General features: G+C 55.9%; 2 protein-coding genes across 23 annotated transcripts in view; one reads left to right on the top strand and one right to left on the bottom strand.

The window, feature by feature from the left end:
• Nucleotides 1–5,811: 5,811 nt before the first annotated feature.
• On the top strand, nucleotides 5,812–15,944 carry SPACA9 (sperm acrosome associated 9). Of its 8 annotated transcripts, XM_011231221.3 has the most exons (5): nucleotides 6,171–6,324; nucleotides 11,661–11,838; nucleotides 14,188–14,390; nucleotides 14,834–14,981; nucleotides 15,877–15,944. In XM_011231221.3, exons 2-5 carry the CDS (start codon nucleotides 11,695–11,697, stop codon nucleotides 15,886–15,888), a joined length of 507 nt encoding a protein of 168 aa, XP_011229523.1. In that variant the 5' UTR covers nucleotides 6,171–6,324; nucleotides 11,661–11,694; the 3' UTR covers nucleotides 15,889–15,944. The 8 variants fall into 8 exon arrangements, with proteins under 8 accessions (XP_019660566.1, XP_019660559.1, XP_011229523.1 ...); XM_019805007.2 differs by lacking the exon at nucleotides 6,171–6,324 and adding an exon at nucleotides 5,812–5,945 and having other exon boundaries at nucleotides 14,834–15,944; XM_019805000.2 differs by having other exon boundaries at nucleotides 6,163–6,324; nucleotides 14,834–15,944.
• Nucleotides 15,945–16,865: 921 nt separating this feature from the next.
• TSC1 (TSC complex subunit 1) overlaps nucleotides 16,866–24,110 on the bottom strand; it is a 50,061-nt gene continuing 42,816 nt past the window's right edge. For all 15 annotated transcript variants that reach the window (XM_019805011.2, XM_011231219.3, XM_034664741.1 and 12 more), the window contains 3 exons: nucleotides 22,792–22,979; nucleotides 22,545–22,706; nucleotides 16,866–22,184 (listed from right to left, as the gene is read on the bottom strand). In XM_019805011.2, coding sequence (XP_019660570.2) covers nucleotides 21,650–22,184; nucleotides 22,545–22,706; nucleotides 22,792–22,979 — 885 coding nt within the window. In that variant the 3' untranslated portion in view covers nucleotides 16,866–21,649. The remainder of the gene's footprint in view (nucleotides 22,185–22,544; nucleotides 22,707–22,791; nucleotides 22,980–24,110) is intronic.

Consider the following 24,110-nt stretch of genomic DNA (forward strand, 5'->3'; position numbering starts at 1 on the left):
ACTCAGGAGCTGGAGCCCGAGGAGAGGGGGCTGCACCTCGACAGGAACATTTGGAGAATGAGTTGACTCCCAAGTCAGGCGTTCATCTTGACAAAGTCACGGGGCTCGAAGGCTGCTGAGGAAACCCTCCCCTTCCAGGCTCCAGTAAGTGGCACCCAGATTGTACACATCTATGAAAATGCTTTAAAAGGGGAACATCCACGGCCTTTCTCCCCACCTAATTTCTCACACACATTTATGTGATTAATTTCAGTTTCTTAAAATCTAACACCTTGAAACTCCAGCTCTGCTCATGAGTAATTATTTATAAACAGTGTCATAAAAGGCTGCTTGACTGCCAAGAGTAATCAACTTCTTCAAACCACTTCAAAGGAAATCAAAAAACCTTTCCATCCACAGATCCTTTTGAGGTTTAACTAGGAGCATGATTTAAAATTCACAAGAAAACCCTTAGGTATTGGAGCTCTAATACACAGCTTTCTTGGACAAACGTTTGATAAAAAACGCAACATACCATTATATACACCATCACCTGCTTTAATATTGCCCAGGGCTACTGTAAATGCTCACTTTGTACTAAATCTGCTTTTCTCGAGGCGAAGGGGCTGCCAGCCATGTGCCGGGGGCTCCCCTCATTCCCTCCTGTGCGTGCTCACCGAGATGAGTCTGGAGCCTTCTTTCCCTCTACACCAGCCACTGGCCACGTGAGCCACTGCCCACCCCACACCATGCCCAGTAAGCAGCAGCGCTGAGCACCCAGCTTCCAGTAAACACAGGCCCCTGAGTGGCTGGAAGGAGGTGAGACAACCTCACTCACTGGTCCAGGGCAGTGGAAATGCTCACTGGACTTCAGAGGGCCTCCCCTTGTCCAATGCCCTCTTCCGGAACATACCAGGGTGGGGTTAAACTGTTCTCGGCTTCCTCCAAGAAAATTCATGAAAGCATGCTCTTCTGCCCAGCCTCCCCTCATTTCCCCCACGTTTTGTTTCACTTGTTGGTAGAAGCCTGGGCATGGTGGGGGGATGGGGAGGGGGGGACCTCGCAGAAGTCCCTCTCTGGGTGGTTCGGACTGGAGCAAAAGGGCAAAGGTGTTCCAACATCCATAAGAGCGGCCAGCCCAGGGCCTGGGAGAGGCAGTGGAGGGCTGTGGCAACAAATCAACCCCCCAAACCAGTGGTTACTGGGATCCAATGCCTCCACTCCCTGAGAGAGTGTCAGGCCCCAAACCCTGACTCCAGCTCTTGAGGAGGCCAAGAGGCCGGCCCCAGCTAGCACCAGACGAGGCAGGTCCGTGCTCGGCACCCCGGCTTGGGAGCAACAGGGCAGGTTCGGCCTGGAGAAGGAATCAAGGCTCATGGCAGGTGGCCTCGGAAAGCAGACCGTGAAAGAATGGAGGGGATGCTAAGGAGGATGGAAGGAGGTGAAGGGAGAGAGAAGGTGGCAGAGGTGGCGGCAAGACCAGCCCCCAGTGTCGTCAGTGGCACTAAGTCTAAAATAGAAAGACGCTGGTGAAGCGGGCAGTTTGATGCTGAGAATCAAACCTGCACACAGAGGAGCGAGACGAAAGTATAATAACAATCGGCCTCAAATTCCAGCTCTGGAATTTCCAGCTGGGGGCTGGCTGAGCTTTGGGGCTTGGGGTTGGAGCACGTGCGGCCCGGGATGCATACCCCAAAGCAGAATGTTTCAAACCAGCAGGATGACGTGGCCCCCGCCGCCGCCGCCCTCCCCGGGACCAGGCACCGGGACTGGCCAGAGCCCCTTCACCCCCATCCCAGTTACCCAAGCACGAAGGAGGACACCGAGGCCCAGACGGAGCCATGCGTGCTGCTCAGGGCTTCTTTACATTCTGGCAAGAGTGGGGAAGCGCAGTGAGCCGGAGGGCCCCTGGTGGTGGTGGCCTGGCAGGAAGGGGGCCCTTCACTGAACTCCACTTCGAAGCACGCTTGCTCTTGCTTTGCTCCTGTTTTACTTTTACTTTGTTTTTTAACTTTTACTTTACTTTTGCTTTGTTTTTCCCGTACCTTGGCTTCTGCTTTCACTTTGCTTTGCTGTTATTGGGTGCAGTGCGAGACAGCAGCCCGTGGATATCAGCAACGCTGAGCCCCCGGCCAGAGTCAGGTGGAGGAGATGGGAAGGCAGAAGGCAGACAGACACCTGTGCCTCCAAGGCCCGGTGCGGGGGACAGGGGGTGGGCAGCTGGTGAGCTGCAGTCTGCAGCAGGACCACCAGGAAGGAACGTGGCCATCTTGCACCCCTAGGCCAGGTAATAAACAGCCAATCAGAGAACGGGGGCCTCTTAGAACCCCACCAGGAACACAAGGAGGCCGGGTGGACAGCTGAGAAGGTTCTCCCAGCCCTCTGTGCTCACGGCTCCATGTCCACCTGGGGCATGGGGGCTCACAGCCAACATCAATTCTCAATTCTGCCTGACCAGAGGCTCAGAAAGGGGCACAGCTGTGCCCTCCGTGAGCCACTCTGCTTAGGTTGGTGAAATGGCCCTGGGACCCAAGCAGCCCTTCATTCTGATGCTCTGCAGCCGAGCCTGAGACGGGTCAGGATCTGGGGGCAGGGCACGCCGAAAAGGCCAGCTGTGCCCAGTGCACCTGCAGGCCTCGGGTCTCCTCCTTCTCACCTCTCCTTGTGGCTGTTTTCTAAACTGCTTAGTGTCCTTTCTCATCTTACGCACGCAAACCCCTCCACGGGGCATCTCGGCCTTCTGCCCCTCTCAGCCACGCCAAGTGCTAATTTCACTGGCATGCTGGTATCTCCTTCAAAGCGGCCGGTGCTCCAATGAAAGAAACATCAAAGCTCCCAGACACCAGTTCTCCCTGACAGCTCGCACAGGACGGGAATGATCCTCCACTTGGCAAATCGACCGTGGAATTGAGCGCCCCTCCCTTCTCCCCAGCTCTGGGCTCTGGCTTTGGGTCCAGCCGACCTGCATTTGAGCCGAAGTTTGGGGGAGCTCTGGCACTCACTAATGGGCACCAGTCACAAAACCATCAGGAAGACCCAAGTGCTGTCTGTCTAGGTAGACCAGAAACCCAATGCACACCTGACAAGTGGAGTCATCACAGAGCTTAAACCCAGCAGGCGAGATCAGATGGGACACACGAAAGCATTAATAATTGATTCCACGGGCTGTTTGGTGTTTTTGCTTTACTAACTTGGCAAGAGAATCTTTAAGCTGTGCCCCCCAAAGAAATTAAGGCATTTTTCAATCAGCCACGACCCCAAGTTGTCAAAACCCCTCCCCACCCTGTCCAGCCCTCCCTTCAGACACAGGGAGGACAGAGTGGTTCATAGCTGTCAGGTAGGAGGAGGGGAAGGGGGAGAAGTCCCTTTCGAATGCTCACCATTATCGTTGTCTTGTTGTAGGTGACTGATCATGAACGGGATGGGGTCCTTGGGCTGGTGGATCAGGAGTTGTTCCAGCAAGTTCTATGAGCACAGAGCAGACATCCAGATGCTTAACACCTGCATGGGCATCCAGAGCCCCGGGCTCAGGTGGCCCAGCACCCTGGTCACTACCAATACCAGTTATGGGGCACGATCTCTCCATCACACCCACCAAACATGCCTTCAACTTGGGATCCAGCCCCTGCTCCAGCTGCCATCTGCTTGGGTCCCCACGAGCAGAGGCTTGAGGGAAGAGCTGTGCGGGTATTGCTGGGGAGACACCTGGAGGGAATGCACCTGGGACTCAGAGCAGGGAGGCCCAGGGTCCTCTCCCCTCACAGTCCCTTTGTGCTTCCCAGACCAACCTTCTCTCAGTTTTCCTCTTGCCCCATGTTCATGTGCCCCTCAGAGCCTTAGCAAATGTTGTTCCCTCAGCTTGGAACACTTGTCCCCGAGTCCTCCGGTCTCCACGGAAACATACATTCCTGATCGCACTCACTAGATTAGATAAATCCTGTCATATGCTCCTGCAGTCCCCATGTGTCCCTGTTATTGCCTCACCCTCTTCTCAGTACTGGGTATCCTCACAGTAGGTGCCCAATGCCAATGTCTGCTGGGGTGCATGGCCATCACCACTACCTGTGTCCCTCCGGGATGGGACAAAATCTTTACCAGCCAAGTATCTAAACAGTCCTGGGATAGTCTGGCCATTTAATTCCAAGGAAAAGCAGCATCCGTGGTTCAGAAAGGAACTGGGTAGGTGACAGGGGCTGCACGGGCACAGTAAGGAGCATTCTTCAGGGAGAACCAGGGAAGGGCATTTGTACTTTGCGGGGGGCGGGGAGGGGTGTGTGGAAGGGTAGAGCACTCAGGGCTGTGAGAAGTCCTAGCTCTGCGCTGTGCCTCACCAGCAAGTCCCTTCCCTTCTCCAAGCCTCAGCTTCCTCATCTGGTGGAGGGCCCGACAGGCCGAGGCCTCTTGTCAGCTCTCACTGCGGAGACAGCCTGAGAAGATGCTAGCTGGTTCAAGATGAGTGTTTTTAATTTCACTTTTAAACAGTAGTGTATCTCATGTGTATTAGGAAACCTAGAATTTCAAGGATATTGCTTAGAAAGAGGTAAAACAGGTTAATTTTTTTTTAAGTGGGTTGATTTAAAGAAATGACTAAGTGGAAGTGGAATTGTGGTGGTGGTTGTATGAATCGATACATGTGATAACATTTCATTGAACCGAAAAAAAAAAGTGCAGGTAAAAACGGATGAAATCCAAATAAGGCTTCCGTCTGGTTAATTGTCTTGTACGACTGTGAATGTCAGTGACATTAGATGGTCTTAGCAGGGGGAGCTGGGGAAGGGTGCATCAGAACTCTGTACTATCTTTGTAACATCCTGTGGGTCTAAAATTATTTTTAAATAAAAAGTGTAAGAAATGAAAATGGTAAGCTCCATGGAGGGCACACACACAAATGACTAAGGACTGGAAATACTGGACTAAAAGCTTCCGCGGACGACTCGGTCCAACAATCACTCTGAGGTACAGCAAGCTCTCGAGAGCAGACCACAGCGCCCCCAGGAGCTGGCCCCATCCTCCCCACCAGCCGATGACTTACAACTCGGCTGGCCATTTTCTTTTCCTAGACTGGCCCCTCCGGTTCTAGAGAAACCTCTCTCCCTCTCTCTGCCAGTTAACGCTTTCCAAAGGAAGCATATGTTTACTGGAGAGACGGCCACAGTTTTGAGTCTGAGCCCTGCTCTCACGTGCGCAGGTCAGAGGCTCAAACGAGCACAGGCGTCACCACAGGGGTGCCTCTGGAATTACGGTGGACCTGGAGGGGCAAAGGCTCTGGAAACAGGGTTCCAGCTTCCCTTTGGTCCTCACAACCTCTGAGTGGCAGAGAGCTCTTTCAGTCCAGCTCCTGGTGCAGAAGGGCAACCAGAAGGGGCGGGGCTTTGCCAAAGCGCGCACAGGGAGAGAGGGCCCAGTCAAGTCAGACACCCAGGAGGAGAGGTTGGGAGCAGCCCCAACTCTGGGCCCTAAAGAAGAAGGGCCATGTGGGAAATGCTGCTGTCTGAACCACAGGGCTGCTGTCCCAGGGAGGCAGCTATCTCAGGGGATGGTGATGTCACCTTGCACTCGGACACTCCCCGGCTCAGAAAATAACACTGAGGACAGGCTGGGGGGCTGTCAGCGCGGGAGGGGCCCCCTTGGAGACCAGCTCTTGCAACCTGGCATTTCACAGCTGCCGGAACTGAAAAAAGAATGGGACGTGGTCCCGGCCATTGAGCGGGCCGGCCCAGAGCCATGACCAAATCCTGGTCAGGTGGCCTGCCCTCTTTCCTCCCTCCTGGGTCCGCAGGGCAGGGACAAGGGGCGTCCTCCGACCGAGGCATCTCTCGCGGTCCTGTGGGTACAGGAGTCGGACACCCCCCAGCTGCGGGGTCGCCACCGCGCACCCTGCTATCCCTAACAGAGGCTCCCGGCCAGAGCCGGGTGTCGCGACAGAGCGGGGCTGCCTCGGTCACCTGCATCAGCTCGAAGACGTGGTACGTCTCCCCGTACTGGGGCATTTCCGGGGGTATGTGGTGCGGGGCGGTGGTCGCGTCCATGCCGCGGTGCTGCGCGCCCGCTCCCTGGAGACAGCCGTCGCTAGGGCCGGCGCGCCGGCGCGTCATTAGTACGCGCCGGCTGCCTGGAAACCGCAGTCGCTAGGGCCGCCGCGTCGCATCATCAGCGCGCGCCGGCCCTCCAGGCTGGAGCTGGGCCGGGTCCCTGGCTCTTCGGCCCCGCGCGCTCAGCTGCCGGGGGGCAGGCGCTTACCCCGGGGCAGGTGCTTCCGGGCGCCAGCGCAGGCCTCGCTCCGCAGTCTGCACGTCTCGGCGGGACCTCTCAGGCCTCTCCAGCTGTGGCCTTCTAGGACCAAAGGTGCCTCGGGAGGGCCCCCGGTGCTGGGACGCCCGGGGTCACGTCGACCCCCCCCCCCAACCGAGGGGACGGGAGGCGGGTCCTTCGCGGGTTCAGCCATTGCACCCCGAGACGGGCGTTGGGAGCTCCGAGGGCCGGCCCAGCTCTGCTCTCTGGGCCTCAGTTTCCCCACCTTTAAAATGAATAGAGGTTGGGGAACGGTTTGAAAAAGAAGGGGAGTCCCTCGGGCGGGCGGGAAGGCCTAGGCTCAGGGGGTGGGGCTGCCACGTGACCCGATTGCTATGGCACCCACGGGAACAATCGGGTCCGCGGCCCCGCCCCTTCTCATCGACCTCCCCACCCCACCCACCCGCCTCCCCAGGCCTGAGAAGGGCCTCCCCGCCCATCTGGGGCTCCCAGACACCCTCGGAGGCAATCCAGCTGCGGGGCGCTCTGTAAGTGAACGCTGCTCTGGGACCAGTAAGGGTAGAGCGGGCCGGGACCGTTCCAACCCGAACCCTGGGGGTTGGGGAGAAGGGAATGGAGAGGACTGCCGCTGGTGCCCTGGGACCGGGGTGGGGTGGGACATGGTGGGGGGAAGGAGCGCTTCGAGTCGCGCCAATCCCCAGTGGGACAGGGCATCCCTGGTATCAGACACAGCGATGAACTGGGAGCTCTAGCATTTGTCTGTTGCCATTTTTAGGACGAGCTACTCCTGGTTTTGAGCTCTCAGTGTTCTTAACAAAAGTATGGGGTTTGTCCATTATAAACAGGACGTGGGGCATTGTCAGTACAGATTGCTCAGAGTTCAGCTCCTGGCTCCACCTCGCCTTGTGAGCCTGCTCTGTGCCTCACTTTCCTCCCCTGTGAAGTGGGGCTTATGGAAGCATTCCATGAGCTAATATACCTGAAGTATTGGTAACGGGCATGTATTAAGTGCAGAATGCATTGGGGTACTATTAGCCATATTATCTCGTTTAATCTTTGCACCAGCCCTGAGAAATAAGTACCTTTATTCCCATTTTACAGATGAGAAATTGGAGGATCAGAATGGTGAAAAGTAGTCGGCTCAATGACTTAACAGCAAAAGTCATTTCCCTTTTCTGGGCCTCTTTCCTCATCAGTTGTTGATTGTGAAGCATTAAAATCAGAAGTCCCCTTGAAGATCTTCTAATCCAAATCCCCTGATTTTACTGATGGATGGACTGAGGCCCAGAAAGGGGGAAATTTTGGGCCAAGTTCACTTGTTAAGCAAAGGCAGAGCCAGGGCTGGTGTCTTGACTCCTAGCCAAAGCCGTTACTGCCAGCCACTCGCCCAGAAACATGCCCTCCAGTGTAGAAGGCTGCAGTTCTGCCTCTTCCCCTCAGAGCCGCCCCCTCAAAGCGTGCGCACCTTGGTTGGCTTGTCAAAGCCAACTGCAAAGACGGCTGGGGAAGAAAAGGAAGCTGCCGCCCCGTGAACAAAGAACACAGCAACCAAACCTGCAATTTGCACTGGAGAGGTTCAGTTTGCTTTCTGGACATTTCTGAAATGACTTGCCTTTCTCCTCATTTATTTTAAGCCTTAGGCGCTTTTCATACCACGATTTAATCTTCTTTAGCAGCCTGGAAAAATACAAATCAATTAAAGCCTAAAACCTATTGGGTAATCATTTTTTCCTTCCTCCTCCCCCAGATCGAGAAGTGCCTGTACCCTGTACCTTTCATCCACACTAATTTGGCTGCAGTGACTCGTTCAAGGGACGATCACTTTGGATAGCTTATTACAGCTCTTCTCACGACATTCCTGGCGCGCATGTCACAAGTCGCTAGGATCAAGAACCAAGTCAGTTTTGCTCTCAGGGGCTCTTGGGGCCACCAGCCGAGGTAGTGCCATAGCCTTAGAGAACTTGACAGCCCCAGGAAGTCCCAGGAGGGTGGCAGGGAGTCAGACACACAGGACAGCCCCCTAGGGGATGGGGAACAGAGAACAGTCTCATGGGAGTAGAAATGAGGCCCAGGGATCCAGCCAGTACATGACCCCTGGGAGGGTTCCGGCAGCTTTTCAGGCCTTTAGTATCCCCTCCACCCCACCCACCCACTCCCAGCCCTGGTCAATCTGACGTCTGGCATGTCTGTCTCTATGGATCGTCACAGAGGGAGCTATCTGAGAGCACAGACTTTATAAAGTCAGGCAGAGCTGAGTGGGAAGTCCTGGTTTGCTCACTTCTAGCTGGGTAACCTCAGCTTCGTCATCCGTCGTGGGGATAATCGTGATACCTTCATAGGTGAGGACTCAATGCATGACCAGGGTTTTCCTAGGACCCCATGGAGAGTAACTGCTGTTAGGAGGGTTGGGGTGGGTGTTCAGGGTCTCCTTGAAGGCTGGAGCATGGCTTCCAGTTCACCCTGCCCTGCACCCACCCGTTCACCCTGCCCTGCACCCACCCACCTCCTTCAAAGGACCCTCTTTCAGACTGTGAAGCCTTTCATCCCGACATGCCCGTCCCACTGCCCTGCTTTCTTTTCTCTTTAGCAATGCCCTTATCTGAAACATGGTTCGTTCACTCATCCATGTTGTCCGTCTCCCATTCTGAAAGATAAATCTCTCCAGGGAAGGGGATCGTGTCTATTTTGTTCAATGCTGTGTATAGCCCAGCACTCAGGATGGCGTCTGGCGCATGGGAGGCATTGCAGAATGAATGAAGAAAAGAACGAATGAACACGTGACGTGCTTCTTAACCCTTTTGGCCTTCAGTGGTCCTCCTAGCTTTGTCTGGCACTGGGGGTCCCTCAGCCTTACCCTGTCCTCTGCCTTCTGTGCTTGCTCACGATATCCCCACATAACACCCTCCCCGCCTCTAGCCAGGGGCCCCAGCTCTCTGCCCACCCTCCCCACATCTCCTCTCCCGGAGGTCAAGCCCTCAGCAGTCTCTGCGGCTTTCAGGGTGGACGCCGTGCCTGTCGTGGCACGCCCCTGTGGCTGTGTGCAGGCCATGTAATCACAGAAGCTCTGAGTGCCCTGACAACCAAGTGCTGCACGTTCCAGGCCCTGGCCCCACACTTGCCACCTGCCACCTCGCACGGTGCCCACCCCAAGGCTGGGAGGCTGACCCTGTTCTCTCCGGACAACGTGTTAGCATTCGGAGGCTCACCCTGAGGCCGGCAAGAAGTAGTGGGACCAGGATTTGAACCCGGGACTATGGGACTCCAGGGCTTGGGTTCTTAACCACTCACTCCAGCCCTGAGCATTAATGGGGGAAGGCCTGTGCTCCCCCTCCTCCCCAGAAACCCACCTATGTGCTGGGCTCCCACTTTTCTAGGCCTTCAGCCCCCTCATCACTTGTAAGCCCTGGGCCGAAACTAGGTGAGGCAAGAAAGGCAGCTGCCTTGGCACAGAATGTGAAGGGGTGCCCCAAACCCCCATAATCGGGATGAGTAACATTGAAAAACATCAAATTTAATGCAAAAAAAATCCATTGAGAGTAAACTATTAAAAATTTAAAGACGGGATCAGTATGACTTCTTCCTTTTGCTTCGGGCTCCAGTACGGTGAAGCCCCCACTGGATGCCCTCCTGTGTTTACTTAAAAGTCAGGTACTTCATGGACTTTTTGGTATTAAATTTATTTCTTCAAATAGCGCATTAAATATTTTTACCTGGCTCAATTGCTGGGTTTTGTGGTGCCCCCTTAAATTTCACACCGAGTGCCTCGCCTGCCTCACCTGCCTGGTAAGCCTGCGCCATCCATCGGACGGACGCGTAACCCGAAACCTTGCCCCCCTTCACCACATCCGCCACGGCTGCCTCTGGGCCTTGGCAGGTGTTCCAGGTGTCTGACAAACAGCGGGTCCCCACTGCATCCCCACAACCCAGGCTCCCCTCCCCTCTGGCCTACGGTGGGCAGGGGACTGAGTGGGGAGGACACCGGCGCCCTGGCGGCCCTGGCCCAGGCCCGCCCCCAAGGAGCTGCAGTTGCTATGAGCAGACAGGCTTCCGGTGGGCAGGGCTGGGCACTGCTGCTGAATGTTCCTTCGACCCACTGAGGTCCACGTGGCGCCATTGTCAGGGCCCATCCTGGCGCGGCTCAGCTCCCGGCCCTCCCCAAGTCTCTGATGTGCTGTCCCCGTCGTGTCCTGGAGGCCACCTTCTCATCTGTTCTTCCTTTTCCTTTCATCCCTCTTCTTGCCATGGAGATGCCCTTGCTGCTTCAGCCCTGCCGTGGGCCTGGGATGCTGAGGGAGACACAGCAGAGAGAAATGCCTCCTGTCTCCCTTGGGCTTGGCTCCTTTCTACCTGGGGACTGCCAGGAAGCCTGGAATGTCTTCTGCCCCACCCAGGCCTAGCAGTGACTCACTCGCACCCTAGCTTGGCTCAGCCTCCCCTGACCCCCGCTCATGCAGGGCACGTGAAGTGCGGGTGCCTGGAGGTGGAGACGCGGCGGCTGGGGCAGCTTTGAGGACTCTAGTTAGATGTCAGGAAGCCTGGGACCTAGGGTGTCTCCGAGAAGCTTGCTGTGACACCCTGGAGTTCGGTTGTCTCCCCGGGAGTTAAGGGGAGTTCACCGACCGAGCTCTCTTCCAGTTCCGGCATTCCATAAATCTGGAACCTGGCATTTTGCTCGGGCTTGGCAAAACTGTGATGTCACAGAGAGCAGAACCCACAGCCTTCCCTGCTCACAGAAGATTCTAGATGCCTTGTAGACTACCTGAACCACACCAGGGACAGTCTGTGAGGCACCAAAAGACAGCAGTCCCTATGGCGTTAATGTTTCCCATCTGGCTCATTCCTGCAGTGGACGTGGGAGGCAGGGAGGAGTCACCGAGGGCCAGCCCCTGCCCTGAGGATGTCCCAGCCTGAGACCAGGGCTCCTGACCCAAGCACAGAGCAGGAAACTGCATCTGCTCACTCTCGGCGATCCAGTACAGGCGCTTCCGCCGCTTGGCCCACTGGAGACAATCCCTAGACTTTCCCACCAGTTGCAAAGAGGCAGATGATTTAAAATGATTTGGTCCAAACTGATAAAAATCAGATTTTATTTTCTGTGACATATTCCGTGATCCCCTCTGTTGCTGGTAGCACAGCAGGGCCCTGGAGGCCGTGTGTGTGTGTGTGTGTGTGTCCACAGTCTGGCGAAACTGAGGACCAGAGTAATCCCTATCCACACTTGAGGGAAGGAAGTCACAGTTGATGGCAAAGAACGTGTCCTTGGAGGGTAAAGGGACCTGGGTCAGGCTCTACTCTGTCTTGGACAGCCTGGGGGATCCGGAGTGAGTGTGGTGCTCCCCTGAGAGGGGCCTAGACGTGCTGGTCTGGACTCTAGCGCTGGGTCTGCAGTCTGTGCCCAGGGCCTCACTCCTGCGCTCTTCTCCCCGTAGATCCCTCTTCTGTGACTGACTGCCGAGGAAGACAATGAATGAGGCGAAGGAGTCTCTTCGAAACATCGAGCAGAAGTACAAGCTCTTCCAACAGCAACAGTTCACCTTCATCGCCGCTCTGGAGCATTGCCGGGAGAACGCCCACGACAAGATCCGGCCCATCTCCAGCATCGGACAGGTGGCGTCTCGTGGGCTGGCGGGCGGTGGGGCCGGGCGCTCAGGGGCCTGCCAGGCCCACAGATTCCTGGCGACATCTCGCCTGAAAGATGAAACTGAGGCCCAGAGGGGCCAAGCACCTTTGTGCCAGAGTCAGGACTCGGAGCCTAACTAGCGGAAGGAGCCAGGCGTCCCCTCCCCAGATATGTGAGTCAGGACTCGGAGCCTAACTAGCGGAAGGAGCCAGGCGTCCTCCCCCCCGCCCCGCCCCGCCAGACATGTGAGTAAGTAACAAAGTGGTTACAAACATGGGCTGGAGACTGCCAGCCAGGGTTCAGGTCCTGGCTCAGCCCCACACCTCCTCTGTGACCTCCGGCCGGGAGTCACCTGTCTGTGCCCCAGGAGAACCTCCCGGGAGTATGAGGATTTAGCGAGATCATGAGGGAGACTCTGAGCCAGCATCTGACCCCTGTGGTCCCGGCTGTCGGATCCTACTAGAGTCTGAGAAACTACGAGGTGCCAAACACATTGCTCCACCCCCCACCCCCCGTCTGCAAACATTTTCACTTAACCCGGGTGTCCTCGTGCGTGAGCTGCTATCCCAGTTTGCTCTGCAGAACTTGGAGGCCTCGAGACCGAACGCGCCTTCCAGAAAGGAGCACACACCTAGGTGGGACCCTCCCAGCCGCAGCCCTGCTGCGGGCCCACAGAGTCAGCTTGTGAAAGGCTCGGCTCCCAGGGTGGGGCGGGGGTGAGCCCCAGAGCTCGGAATCGCTTAGGAGAAGCGCACGGGCCCACACAGAACAGCACCCCTGCCAGCGGCATCCTTCAAAAAATCCCTTCTTCTAATATATGTAAAAGCCTCTCCCGGTTTTTTAACTTGAAAACTTTTTAAACCTTCAGAAAATACCCTCTTTCCCTTGAACTATCTGGAAGTCAATTAGCTACATCCTTCTTCTAGCCCATTCCCCAAGGGCACTGGACAGGTTTTCAGTGTCAGGAAGGAGCATCTGAGACACCACCCCGCCCCCAGACCCACGCACAAGGGAGTGGCCTTCTCACCTTAAGCCCAGCAAAGGCTCTTGGTAAACAGCGGCCCCAGGGTTTGAGTCTCCATGGGAAGAATTGATTCTCGGCCCTCACCCCACCCTCCCTGGACGTGGGTTATCCAGAGGTAACCAGCACACACACCAGGTAGCCCAGTGACTCTGCCTTGCTGTAGTTACACTCTGGGCAGGCCCCGCCCCGGCCTCCTGGTGCCGCAGCCGCAGCCGATGTGGAGGCTGCCAGAGCCCCTCCCCCCGTACAGAGCTGCTGTCCTCAGAACCCCTCGGATCATTCGGGAAGACTTCCCCTAGCAACAGAAAGGCAACCAGCAGCAGCAAGAAAACCCTGGTTTAGACTTAGAACTTTCTGGCTTTTAGAGGAGGGAGCCGGTGCCTCCGGCCACTGGCCCGCCACGGGTCGGGCCTGCGTTTGGGAAATGGGCCAGTGAATCCTGCCTGGACCGGAGCCAGTTCCTCCTCAGCCCAAGGCCAGGCCTCCCGCCTTGTCTGACCTCAGATCCAGAGTGATGGGGGGAGGGGGGCCCGAGGTTGCCTGGAGAGGAACAGCCCGGGCCCCGGAAGGACCTCCATTCACCCCAAGGAGCGGGGTTGAAAAGCGGATCGGCCGTATCACCATTCTGAACACTTTTAATGACTTGAGAAAGGTGTCCCTACTCCTCCATCTGGAACACGTTCACATGGGAGCTTTCGTTTCGGCATTTAAGCTCTTCACCCTAGAGCTGATGTCGGTGTGTGGTGTGAGGTAATGACTACCTTCTCTTCTGTGGACGATCCCTCTCCCCGGCTCCCCTCGTCCCTCCTTCCTCTACCTTGGAAACACAGGACAGTGAAACTTAAGAGGATTCTAGTGCCTTCTCTTTGCTCCTCAGTGGGTCCTGAGTGGGACTAAGGCATGAAAGGTCAGGGAGCAGCCCTCTTTGCTTTAGGTGTCGGCTGAGGTGCGTGGGGCCTGGTGAGGGCTGGGGGCTCAGAGCCCTGAGCTGGGGGTGAAGTCCAGTCTGGCCACGTCCATGGCGGGCCAAGCAACTTATGTCATCTCTCTGAGCCCCCGCTAGTCATCTGCAAAATAAGGACTTGGAAAGGCACCCACCGTGTGGGGTTTAGGTAAGCAAGTTATGAGGTGTGAGGTCCCGCCTGCACCGTGCTTGGCACAGCGCCTGGGACACCCCACGACCGTAAGCGTACGTGGGGCATACAGGTGCCTTCAGATGCTTCAGTGTGGCTGGCGTCTGCCCGGGACTCGGGGGGGGGGGGGAGGAGCGGGGCGGGGGTGCCTCCTGAGCTCCCAGCATGCGGGCCCGCAGGTGCAGAGCTACACGGAGCACTACTGCAACAACTCCACCGACCGGCGTACCCTGCTCCTGTTCCTGGACATCTGCGCGGAGCTGAGCAAGCTGTGTCAGCACTTCGAAGCCCTGCACTCCGGCACGCCGGTCACCAACAACCTGCTTGAGAGATGCAAATCCCTGGTTAGCCAAAGCACCGACCTCAGCAGCCTTCGAGCAAAGTACGTCGCTTTGGGCCCTTCCGGAGGCCCCAGGGCCGCGCGCACGGGCAGAGGGCAGCGGGGTGGGGACGAGAGGAGGGGCCCCGCGGGAAGGAGCCCACAGGGAAGCCCCAGTTCCGCCAGCGGGGCTCCCTGATTCTGCGCCCGGGCAGCCCTCAGCACAGGTGCCCGGATCTGGAGCACGCTGTTCAGTTACGGGGGGAAGAAGAGTCGCAGGGACTAACCGGCAGGTTTTGGAGCAGTTACAGCAGGTTTCCAGGCCCCGATGCGGGTTTCTACAACCCCGGGCGAGTGGTTCACAAGTCCTGCCCCTCCCGCCCGGATCAGCCAGGGCTCGTGGGCCGCGCAGAGTGCGGCCCTAAGCCTCCCCAGGGGGTTCAGAGGGGCTGTCAGGACTAGAGCCTGCCCCCGGTCTGGACGGAGCCCCTCTGGCCACCCCGCAGGTACCCTCACGACGTGGTGAACCACCTCAGCTGTGACGAGGCCAGGAACCACTACGGAGGCGTGGTCAGCCTCATCCCCATCGTGCTGGACCTGATGAAAGAATGGATCGCCCATTCGGAGAAGCTGCCCCGCAAAGCCCTGCAGCATGTGAGTGAGCCCCCGGCACGCCAGGAAGCCACCGGGGTGGCCACTCGTCCTCCCTGGGCCAAGGGCGCCCAGCCTCGGTTAAGAAAGCACCAATGTAGGCGGCTTACCAAAGACAGCCCCAAACCTAGGGGGAATGACACAGGCTGTTCCAAACCTCCCTGGAGACCACCTGGCGGGAAACTGTAACTCAGAGCCGGCAACCTGCTGCGTCCCGCACGGTGCGTGGTCACTTAACTTGGTCTCCAGTGGCTGAGCCATTCTCTGGCTCCCACAGTCCCCGCCACGGTTGAACCCCAAAGGGGCCTGCCCAATACACTGTTGAGAACCTCGCTCCCTCTCTGTCACTTCTAAGCTCTCCTCGCCTTTGAGGGTCAGGCTCTGTGTCAATGAAGAGGACCCTCACTTCCAGGGCTGTTGCGGGGGGGGTCCCGGGGAGGCTGCTGAGCGCTGGAGCCACTGGCCTGCCCAGGTGCTCTGGGAGCTCCCGGCCCGCACCCTGCCAGGCCCCGCCACGCTGCAGGTCTGGCTTTCTGGGCTGAGCTGTCGAGCCGGAGGCCTGCCAGCTTCCTTCCCGCCACAGTGGCAACCGTAGGCAAGGCCCAGCTCCCTGCGAGGCCCAGCTGCTCGGCCTGCCAGGATGCTGAGGGCCGGCACGGCATGATTCCTCAGTGTGATTAGGTTTCTGGACCAAAACCCAAAGGGGAATGAACCTGCCTTTGCTCTCCTTTACTTGGGAGAGGGAGACCATGACAGAAGCCGGAAGAATTCTGATTTTATGGCTCCTGTGCAAGGACCGTTTCCTGATTTTCACAACACAGTCAAGGCCCCGACATTGTAAAATGTGTCTCTGGCTTCTGAGCCTGCTGGAAGTTCTGACTGACTTTTCCCTTCACAGGGGGCGACTTAGCTTCGGTATTCTTGCTTCCTCGGGGGCGACCATCAAGAATAAAAAGTGTTCTCCCACCTCTCTGCCTGGCTTGGTTTCCTGGGAGTTAGCCCTTAAAGAAAACTACATTTATCCTAAGACCTCAGAGGACACCGTCCAGTAGCCTCACAAGCAAAGCCACGAGCAAAGAGCAACCGCTGTAGACATTCGCTCTCCGGGGTCCGGGGGTTCATGCCAAAGACCCACAGGCCGGCTCGTAACTGGCCTTCCGTAGTTAGAAGCCATTCAGACAAGAATCTGAATAGACATCTGAATTTTCCAGACGAAATCAAAAACTGCCACCCCTGAGTCTTTCTCTCAAAAGGCTGCTTCCGCCATGAACATGAGCAGAGCGCACCGATTTCCAGGGGCAGCTGGAAATGTCTGTTCCAAGGAAGAGACAGTGAGGCGGGGCTGGATCCAACAATTGTTTGAGGTAGTTTCCTGCCTTCCTCCAAACCCCTTGATGACGTAACGGAAGGAAGGTGGTGGGTGCCGGCTGCACTTCTCCCTGGCACGCTCACAGAACATGCCCCATAAGCTCTCGATGACCTCGGTGTCACCTGGGTGCCCCCCAAAGGACTGTACTAAGTAAAGCCAATGGCCAGCCAACCCACAGGGAGGCGAGCGCACTCCGAGCACGAGGCGGGACAGCAGTGCAGGCCTTGCAGGCCGTCCAGCTTGGAGAGTCACCCACCCCATGCCACCAGGCCACTCTCGGGGGGGAAGGCAGGAATCGGAGAGAGAGGGAGGATCTGCGGCCGTGGGCCAGAGAATTGGCTACAGCAAAAAGGGCTTAGAGAGACGAAAGCCAGATCCTACTTGTCAGCACCTCCTCCGGCCACCTGGGGTAACCAACCAAGCCAGGCCGGAGCCTTCTGCACCCGTGGACAGGTCCTTACTTTGCCTAGGAGCCCCTCAGGGGCCAGTGTGAGTCACTCCATGTCAACACAGCAGAGTAGTGCAAAACAATAGATTTTTATTTGTTCACAGTTAAACACAAGCAACTGCCTTGACATTTTAGAACATTCTAAGAAGGACAGCAAACCCTTTTGATTCCAATTCCCATCCACTAAGATTGTACCATTTTCTCTCGCAGTTCTTGTTTATGGCGTCTGACGTGGATCGTTTGACATGCTTATTAAGATCAAGGCGGGAAGGTTTAAACCTTTTGACGAGAGAGGACTTTCTCAAATTTAACTAAAAGCAGTCAGTAAAAAAAATCTTTTTTTCACTGATGGGACCCCTCTAACCTGCAAGTTAGCCACATGTGGCTGATCCATGATTGAGTTACAAAACTAGGTTACGTCTTAACAAAATCTGTTCCTCCGTCATATACTTATGGTCCACAGAAGTCTTCTGAAAAGTGATCACTGATTCTCCCTAGTGCAAAACGCCCGGCCGCCTCTTTGATCAGAGTCTGTGCCGCCTCCAGCAGCGCCGTCGCCTCCTGTCCAAACACTGCAGCGAGGTGGGGGGAAGGGAGGAGGGGTGGATCTGGGGGGTCTCAAACTCTCAGGGGTCTCCTCTAAAACATCTATTCCAATGGTTCCACTAGCCTACTTATCGCAGATGGACAATTTGGTGGCGAAGGGAAGGGGGGCAGAGGGCTGCTCTGCAGTCACGGGCGCAGGGGCTCACTACCCCGGGCAGGCTTCCCTTGTCACTACAGCCCCTCTTCTCTCAGGTGAGCACGTACAGACCAGAGCACGGCGTGGAAAAGACGGGAACCCACTCTCCCTGCGCACATCAGAGTCATGGATGGGGACACGAGCCACACAGGGATAAGAGTCACAGCAGCAGCCTCGGGGCTGGGCCCCGACCTACACTTGCTCTTTGACCTATACAGAAAATCATTGAGGGCAGCCGATTCCTCCACGGTGCCGGGGCATGGGGGGTGGGGGGCCTCGCATTACACAAGTCTGGGCAGAAACAGATAGACACGCTGGGGCTGGAGACGTGGCATTTTCCAGCGTGCACCTTGACAGTGGAAAGGAGCAGAGGGAGCTGCGCCGATGTGGGTCATTCCACGAGCCCTCTCTTCCCTGCAGGAGACATGGGTGGGATCTCTGGGTGGGATCAGGCTCGTCCCAGGAGCACTCTGGGGGCTGACCTCTCTGAGCACATCCCCAGGCGGGTGGCCCTCTACCTGGACCATGGCTCGGAAGCAAGCCTCCGCTCCGCCCACACTGTCCTTAACCTGCGCAGCTTCCTCCCACCTGCTCTCCGTCAGAACCGCCATCTGCACATGGCACTGCCTCTCACTCGTTCTTCCGTTTTTCTGGCTTCAAGTGGCACGTTCTAGTATTTGGTACAAACTCCCACTGGCTAGTCACAGCACATGCTATATTCTCTACACAGAAACACTCAAGTTTTCATTCGGAGCTGTAAGTCTGAACCCCTATGCCCAGCTCACGGGGATCCCCTCATTGCAACCACCGTATCAGCCACCCCCTTCTACACAACCATGAGACTTTGGCCTTTTGTGACAAAACCACGGGAAACTACATGGGCTGTGGCAAATGGCGACGGCCCAGGGTCTAGAGTTTTGTGTCTTGGACCACGGCGGCATGGTCGGCTCGCCGTCCGTGTCGGTGGCTCCCAGGTTCCCTGCTCAGAAGAGCTGGCCCCTTTCCCCTCCACACGGCATACGCATCCTGGCTCACACAGCAGCTGACCTACTGCCTCTCTCTCTGCACTCACGGAGCCTGGACAGAACCCCCAGCAGCCGAAACACTCTGCTGACCAAGCTACGGAAGCCACCGCCGCCCACCGGCCACCCATGGCTGGGCCTAGCACTTGACTGCACGGGAAGCCTTTAAAAACCTCCTGACCCAAGAAACGACCTGTCTCCTGCCTTTGGATTTGTTTTCTTACTCATGACTAGATACTTCTTCCAATGCTACACTAACAACTTCTGTAGACTTTATGGCAGAACCCTGTCAAAAGCTTTTAAAAAATGCCTCAAAGTGCTGTCTGAGAGAGGTCCACGTCCTTCTGTCGGGCAGCAGACTCGGGGATGCGCTTTCTCTATGGAGACCACGCTGCCATCTCCGCCCGCCCCTGCCCTGCTGCCCCCCGTGACACCGCAGTACTCCTTCTGAAAACAAATTTCATGCTCCCCCAGAAGCAGATCCCGACCCCAGGGCCTGTGCTGACTCTGGTTAGTGTCGGGTGGGGATCAGAGCAGGTCACACACACTGGCCACTCGGCTCTGAGGCAGGAAGCCTGCTCCGAGGGGCAGGGCAGAGGCTGGCCAAGCCTGACCTGTGTCAACACCACGCTGGGCTCGAGCGTCTAGAGACAGGCCCTGCCCCTGATGCTAGCTGTTCTAATACATTTGCCCTGCCGGCTCCCAGACTCGAATCCTCTCTCTAGTGTCCCTCTACTATCATCTTTCCATCCTTAAAAAGATTGGCTGTAGTGCAATCAAGTGACCTGTTGACTCCTGGCAGGTTTATTGTTTTTAAAACCAAACTAAACCTTGCTATTGACTTGAGTCCTCTGCAACATAAAAGCCTAAATGTTTAGGCTGGGTAACTTCACCACTCACCAGGCCTCAATCCCCTAGCCTTGGCTGAATAAAAAGCCTGACCCCCTAGAACCCAAAGAAAGCTGAGCGCAGCTCCCCTGGGTCGGCTGCTCCCCTGGGTCGCCGTGGTGGTCAAGTTGAGCAGCCAGCTGGCCGGAGGGATGTGCCAAGGGCCGTGAGCCCAGAGACCTGCCCACGGGGCCTCCGGCACAGCCCACGTCACCACGCTGCCTCCTCCCGTGTTTTTACAATCTCATGTTTTTAAACATGTTTTTTTCTTTCTTTACACTGGCCTCTGCCTTTGCCAGTTAATCAGGGAAAAGGCTTTGATTTAAACGCCGGGTGTCTGTTCTGTGGCACAGGTCTCTTGGGCTGGGGGACGGTGGGCATTCTGACCTGGTTTCAGTAGGAATCCAGTTGACATTTTTTTTCCTTTCTGAGTTTGTTCGTGTTTTCCTTTTCTAAAACTGAACTAGGAAATAGGACATACTTGATTTTAAGCTTTCCTTTGGACAAAGCTGAATTCACCATGTGGGGTTATCGCTAGTCCACACAAGACATCCAGCGGCCACTGCCGGGCCGGGCAGGGCCGGGCACACTTGGGCACACCTGAAGATCCTGTCCTGACGAGGCCTCGTGCCAGTGTAGCCGTGCTGACACAGCATCACGTGACCTAGCCGCCTCTGGCTAGGAGTGCTAGAATACTTACTGCAACACTAAAGAGAAGAGACCTTTACCCTCACGTGCTGGAAGGCTCTGTAAGCAGTAAGATTTCGTACCATTACAGTCTGTCTTTTCCCCCCTCACAGCTGAACCCTCATATACTTTTAACTAAAAGAATAAAAGAAAAACCAAGTTCATCGGCTCTTTCCAACCAGTCTCTCCTTGCCTCAGCTGGGACACTAAGCAACCACTCCTAGGCTTCTAGCATCTACCTCCGGGGCCTGTGTTGAGTTCAGATGTTGTGCTGGGGGCACCTCGCCTGAGCTGTGTGCGGGCAGCCCAGGGTGCATGTCAGAACACCTTTGTCAACGCTCGCCAGGACTCTGCTCCAAGATGCTTGCACTGCTACTGTGCGGGAAGGGAGCAGCATCGAGCCCCCGGAGGGTCGGCCCCGCAAAGTTAGGCGGTGTGAGAAAGCTGTTACCACCAGCAACGCAAGGCGGCTCTACCAGCCTGAGAAGCAATGGTCATTTAAACACTGAAGAAACTCTTTGGACCTTCAGAGCCTTTCTGCGGCAGCATCACCAAGAAGCTGACGTAAACGAGAGGCTCATGGGAACACGAAGGGAGAGAGGCAGACAGACTGGGGTGGGGGGGTGAACCCCAAGGCTCAGCTAGCACAGCCCTGCCTGAGGGCAGTTCCTCGTCCACAAGGGCTTCTCGCACAACTGCTCAAGCCGCCGACCTCCCCTCCTGCAGAGAGCGGGTTTTACCACCCCCACACCAGCCTGGTTGGAGCAGTCCCAGCTTTCCAGCAAACACCAAATAAATAAGAGGTAGCGGGGAAGGAGGGACAGAGCATTGCCAAAGGGGAAGGACGGTCTCCACAGTGCCAGCTCCAGACTCCGCTAACAACAGACGTTTGTTCACACAGAACTTTCTAGGAAGCTTAACAGAACCGCCAAAAGAATGTTAAGGGTGAAGAAACCATTGTTTCCCTAATCTGCTGCTTGAGGGCCCACACTGCAGAACCAGAAAGCAGTGACAGTCTCACGTGAAAACCTCCCACATGAAGTCGACCAGCTTCGCAAGCTACATCCCCGTGGAAAGGGACAAAACCAAACTTACCTGCAACACCACCAATTACCTGGGCTAACGGAGAGCCAACCCATTCTCCGAGTTCAGGAAAGGAGAGAGTGGTGTGTTAGACTCAAAGATTAAATTTGGCCTCATATTGCACAGGTTCGAAGGGCGCAGCCATTGTGGAAGGAAGAAAATAAAGCTACTGAGGAGCGCTGACCGGCCCTCGGATTAGTCCACACCGCGGGGGAAATGAAAGGCCGGGAAGTGGGCTTAGGGGAAAGTTAAGAGGCATTTCAATGCCAGATCCAAAAACCGTTCTGCATTCAGTCAACTGTCAAAAGGACCTCCATCCCATTTCCACCGCATGAGCTAGCCACCCAGACCCCAGAAAGAGGAAAGCCTGGGCACGTGCATTCACACCTCCTGTTCTATGCCAGCAACCTGCAAGTTAACACTGATCGACCGTCATCCTTCGCTGTGCTCATGATGAGTCTCATTGTAGTCCATGATGTGCAGCTGTCCAACACTGTCGGGGTTCGGGGGGGAGGGGTGCGGGCCGTCGAGGTTCAGGGGGGTCTTGACTTCCGCACCTGGGTCTTTGCCCAGTTCTGTCTTTAGCGTCTCAGAAAGGCTACTGATGGTCACACTGTCCTCGTCACAATGGCTCTCACTCTTATTACGAAATAACTCTCGCGCCTTCATGCCTAGGAAGCTTTTTGAACTGGGAAAGGAGCCAACAGTCGTGGGGATGCTGGTGGCCGACTCTCCCACGGTAGTTTCCCACCGACTGCTGAACAGGCCTGCCCTCTGGGTGGGGGGCTTCTCCGGGGTCGAAAGCTCGCTGCTGCCGCCACCGCTGCCACCGCCACCCCCTCTACTCGCACCGCCACCCCGCACGCCACCGCCGGGTCGGGGGGGCTTGGTCTCGCCGTTGTGGCCAGATGCCTCTTCGTTGTGCCCTGTTACAGAATCCGAGCAGCCGTCCTTGCAACAGGCAAGCCTGTAAGAAATCCAGGGAGGAGAAGAGGGGCGGTGTTGGCAGGGCCTGTGCGTGTGGGAGGCGTGCAACTACACTGGCTCATGCAGACACTGAACTCCGTGCTTTCGAGCGGGGAACCCGAGCCTTGACGAGGGACGGGAGATGGAGATCGCACACGTGAGCACTTCCTGTGACCACAGCCTGAGACATGGGGCCAAGGACAAGGACACGGAGAGATCCCTGGGTGCCATGAGGAAGGGGGAATTGGAGTGCGGCAGCCCCCAAGCCAGCGGGGACGGCTTCTCACGCCCTGAGATGCGGGCCCTGTCCTGCTGCTGGCAGCTCAGGGACAAGGCTGCTGCCCCATCTCTTTGCTCCTACCTTTCTTCTGCCGCTTCGGCTGCTTCTGCTTTTTCTTCCTCAAGTTTCTTCAGGAGGCCATCCTTCTCCAGCCTGCCGTATAAATCTAAGATCTCCAATTCAAACACTTGGGTGATCCTTTTCTGAGCCTCATACCTGCTCTCTGCCGCCTGCAGCTGTCCTCTGAAACACAGACCACTCCAGAATATAGGAAGCCCCACCGACAAAAGAACCCATCACTGCAGAAACCCACGCCCACTGGAGTTACCTTGCCTGGACTTTGACATCCTCTAAATATTTCTTCTGCTCCAAAAGAAGGTGGTCTTTCTTGGCCAGGTGAGATTCCAGTTCCAAAATCCGTTTCTGGGAGGTATCGAGCCTCTGATTCTGCTGTAGAACGTGGCTTCTGTTTTTTTCTAGTTCTTTCCGACACGCAGCTTTCATCATCTCTACCTCCTACAAGAGGGGCCGGAGTTAGTCCCTGAGAAAACGAGCGTGCTACCTGCACTGTGGGAAAGCAAGGCACTAAGCCCTGAGAAGGCCCTTCAGGGCACTGCTGCTGGAAATCTGACTTAGCACAACTGGCTGCGAGGTAAGCTGGCAGGAAGTACTCATTTAGTAGCCCCTCCTTGAAATCTGCCCCTGAGGAAATCATCTGAAACACGACTAGACATTTTGGCACAAAAATAATCATTGTATCATGTTTAGAAGGGCAGAAAACCGGAAGCATGGTGAAGTCTACTTCCAGGAGAACAGCTGAGTTAAAATACATTTTATAAGTTTTTAGTAAACTCATAGTTTACGTATCAGTAAAAAAATTAAGAAGCAGACTTTATATAAAACCATGTGACAGCAGGATCAACTACGTAAACACTGACTCACAAATACCAAGTGAAACTATACGGACAGTCAGTTATCATTTCAATGCAGTGGTGTCACAGGCGACTGGCTTTCTTCTAGACTCTCCTTCCCTCACACCGACTAAGGGAAAGCTAGCGGGCACAGCGCAGGGGGGCGGGCTCACTCAGGCAATGCGCTGATCGGTGCCCCGGAGGCCTGCAGATCACGCTGGACAGATGGGCTGCCTGCCGACAGACCAAGGCAGCTGAACCCAGAGCAAGTGTACACAAGGAAAGAACACTCTTCTAACAAGCGTGTGTTACATTTGTGTTGAGCGTTTTTACCGTGTTAAGGTATACATAACATAAAACTTAGCACAGATTTGTTTTTATTTTTTAAAGATAACAAACCCTCCACTCCTGCTCGCCCTCTCTCAACTAAATAAAATCTTTTTTTAAAAAAATAAAAAGAATAGAAAACAAACCATAAAGAGCAAGGAGATGAGCTTCCATGGAGGTGTCCCTGCCTTGAAGATGACCAGTGAATGCTCTCTTGGCATGGAACTCCACAGATTTAAGTGCAGAACTGGGCACCAGGTCATGTGGCCATTCTAGCTGTACCCAATAGCTCCAGACTTCAGCACAGGGGAGGTGAACCAATCGGGCCTTTGTCCTCAATGACAGTAGCTCTTGATGGAGAATCGAACCAACCTCTGAACCAGGAACACCCATGCGCCTCGACAAACCC

This window comes from Ailuropoda melanoleuca, chromosome 7 (genome assembly GCF_002007445.2).
Source record: "Ailuropoda melanoleuca isolate Jingjing chromosome 7, ASM200744v2, whole genome shotgun sequence".
Taxonomy (NCBI): domain Eukaryota; kingdom Metazoa; phylum Chordata; class Mammalia; order Carnivora; family Ursidae; genus Ailuropoda; species Ailuropoda melanoleuca.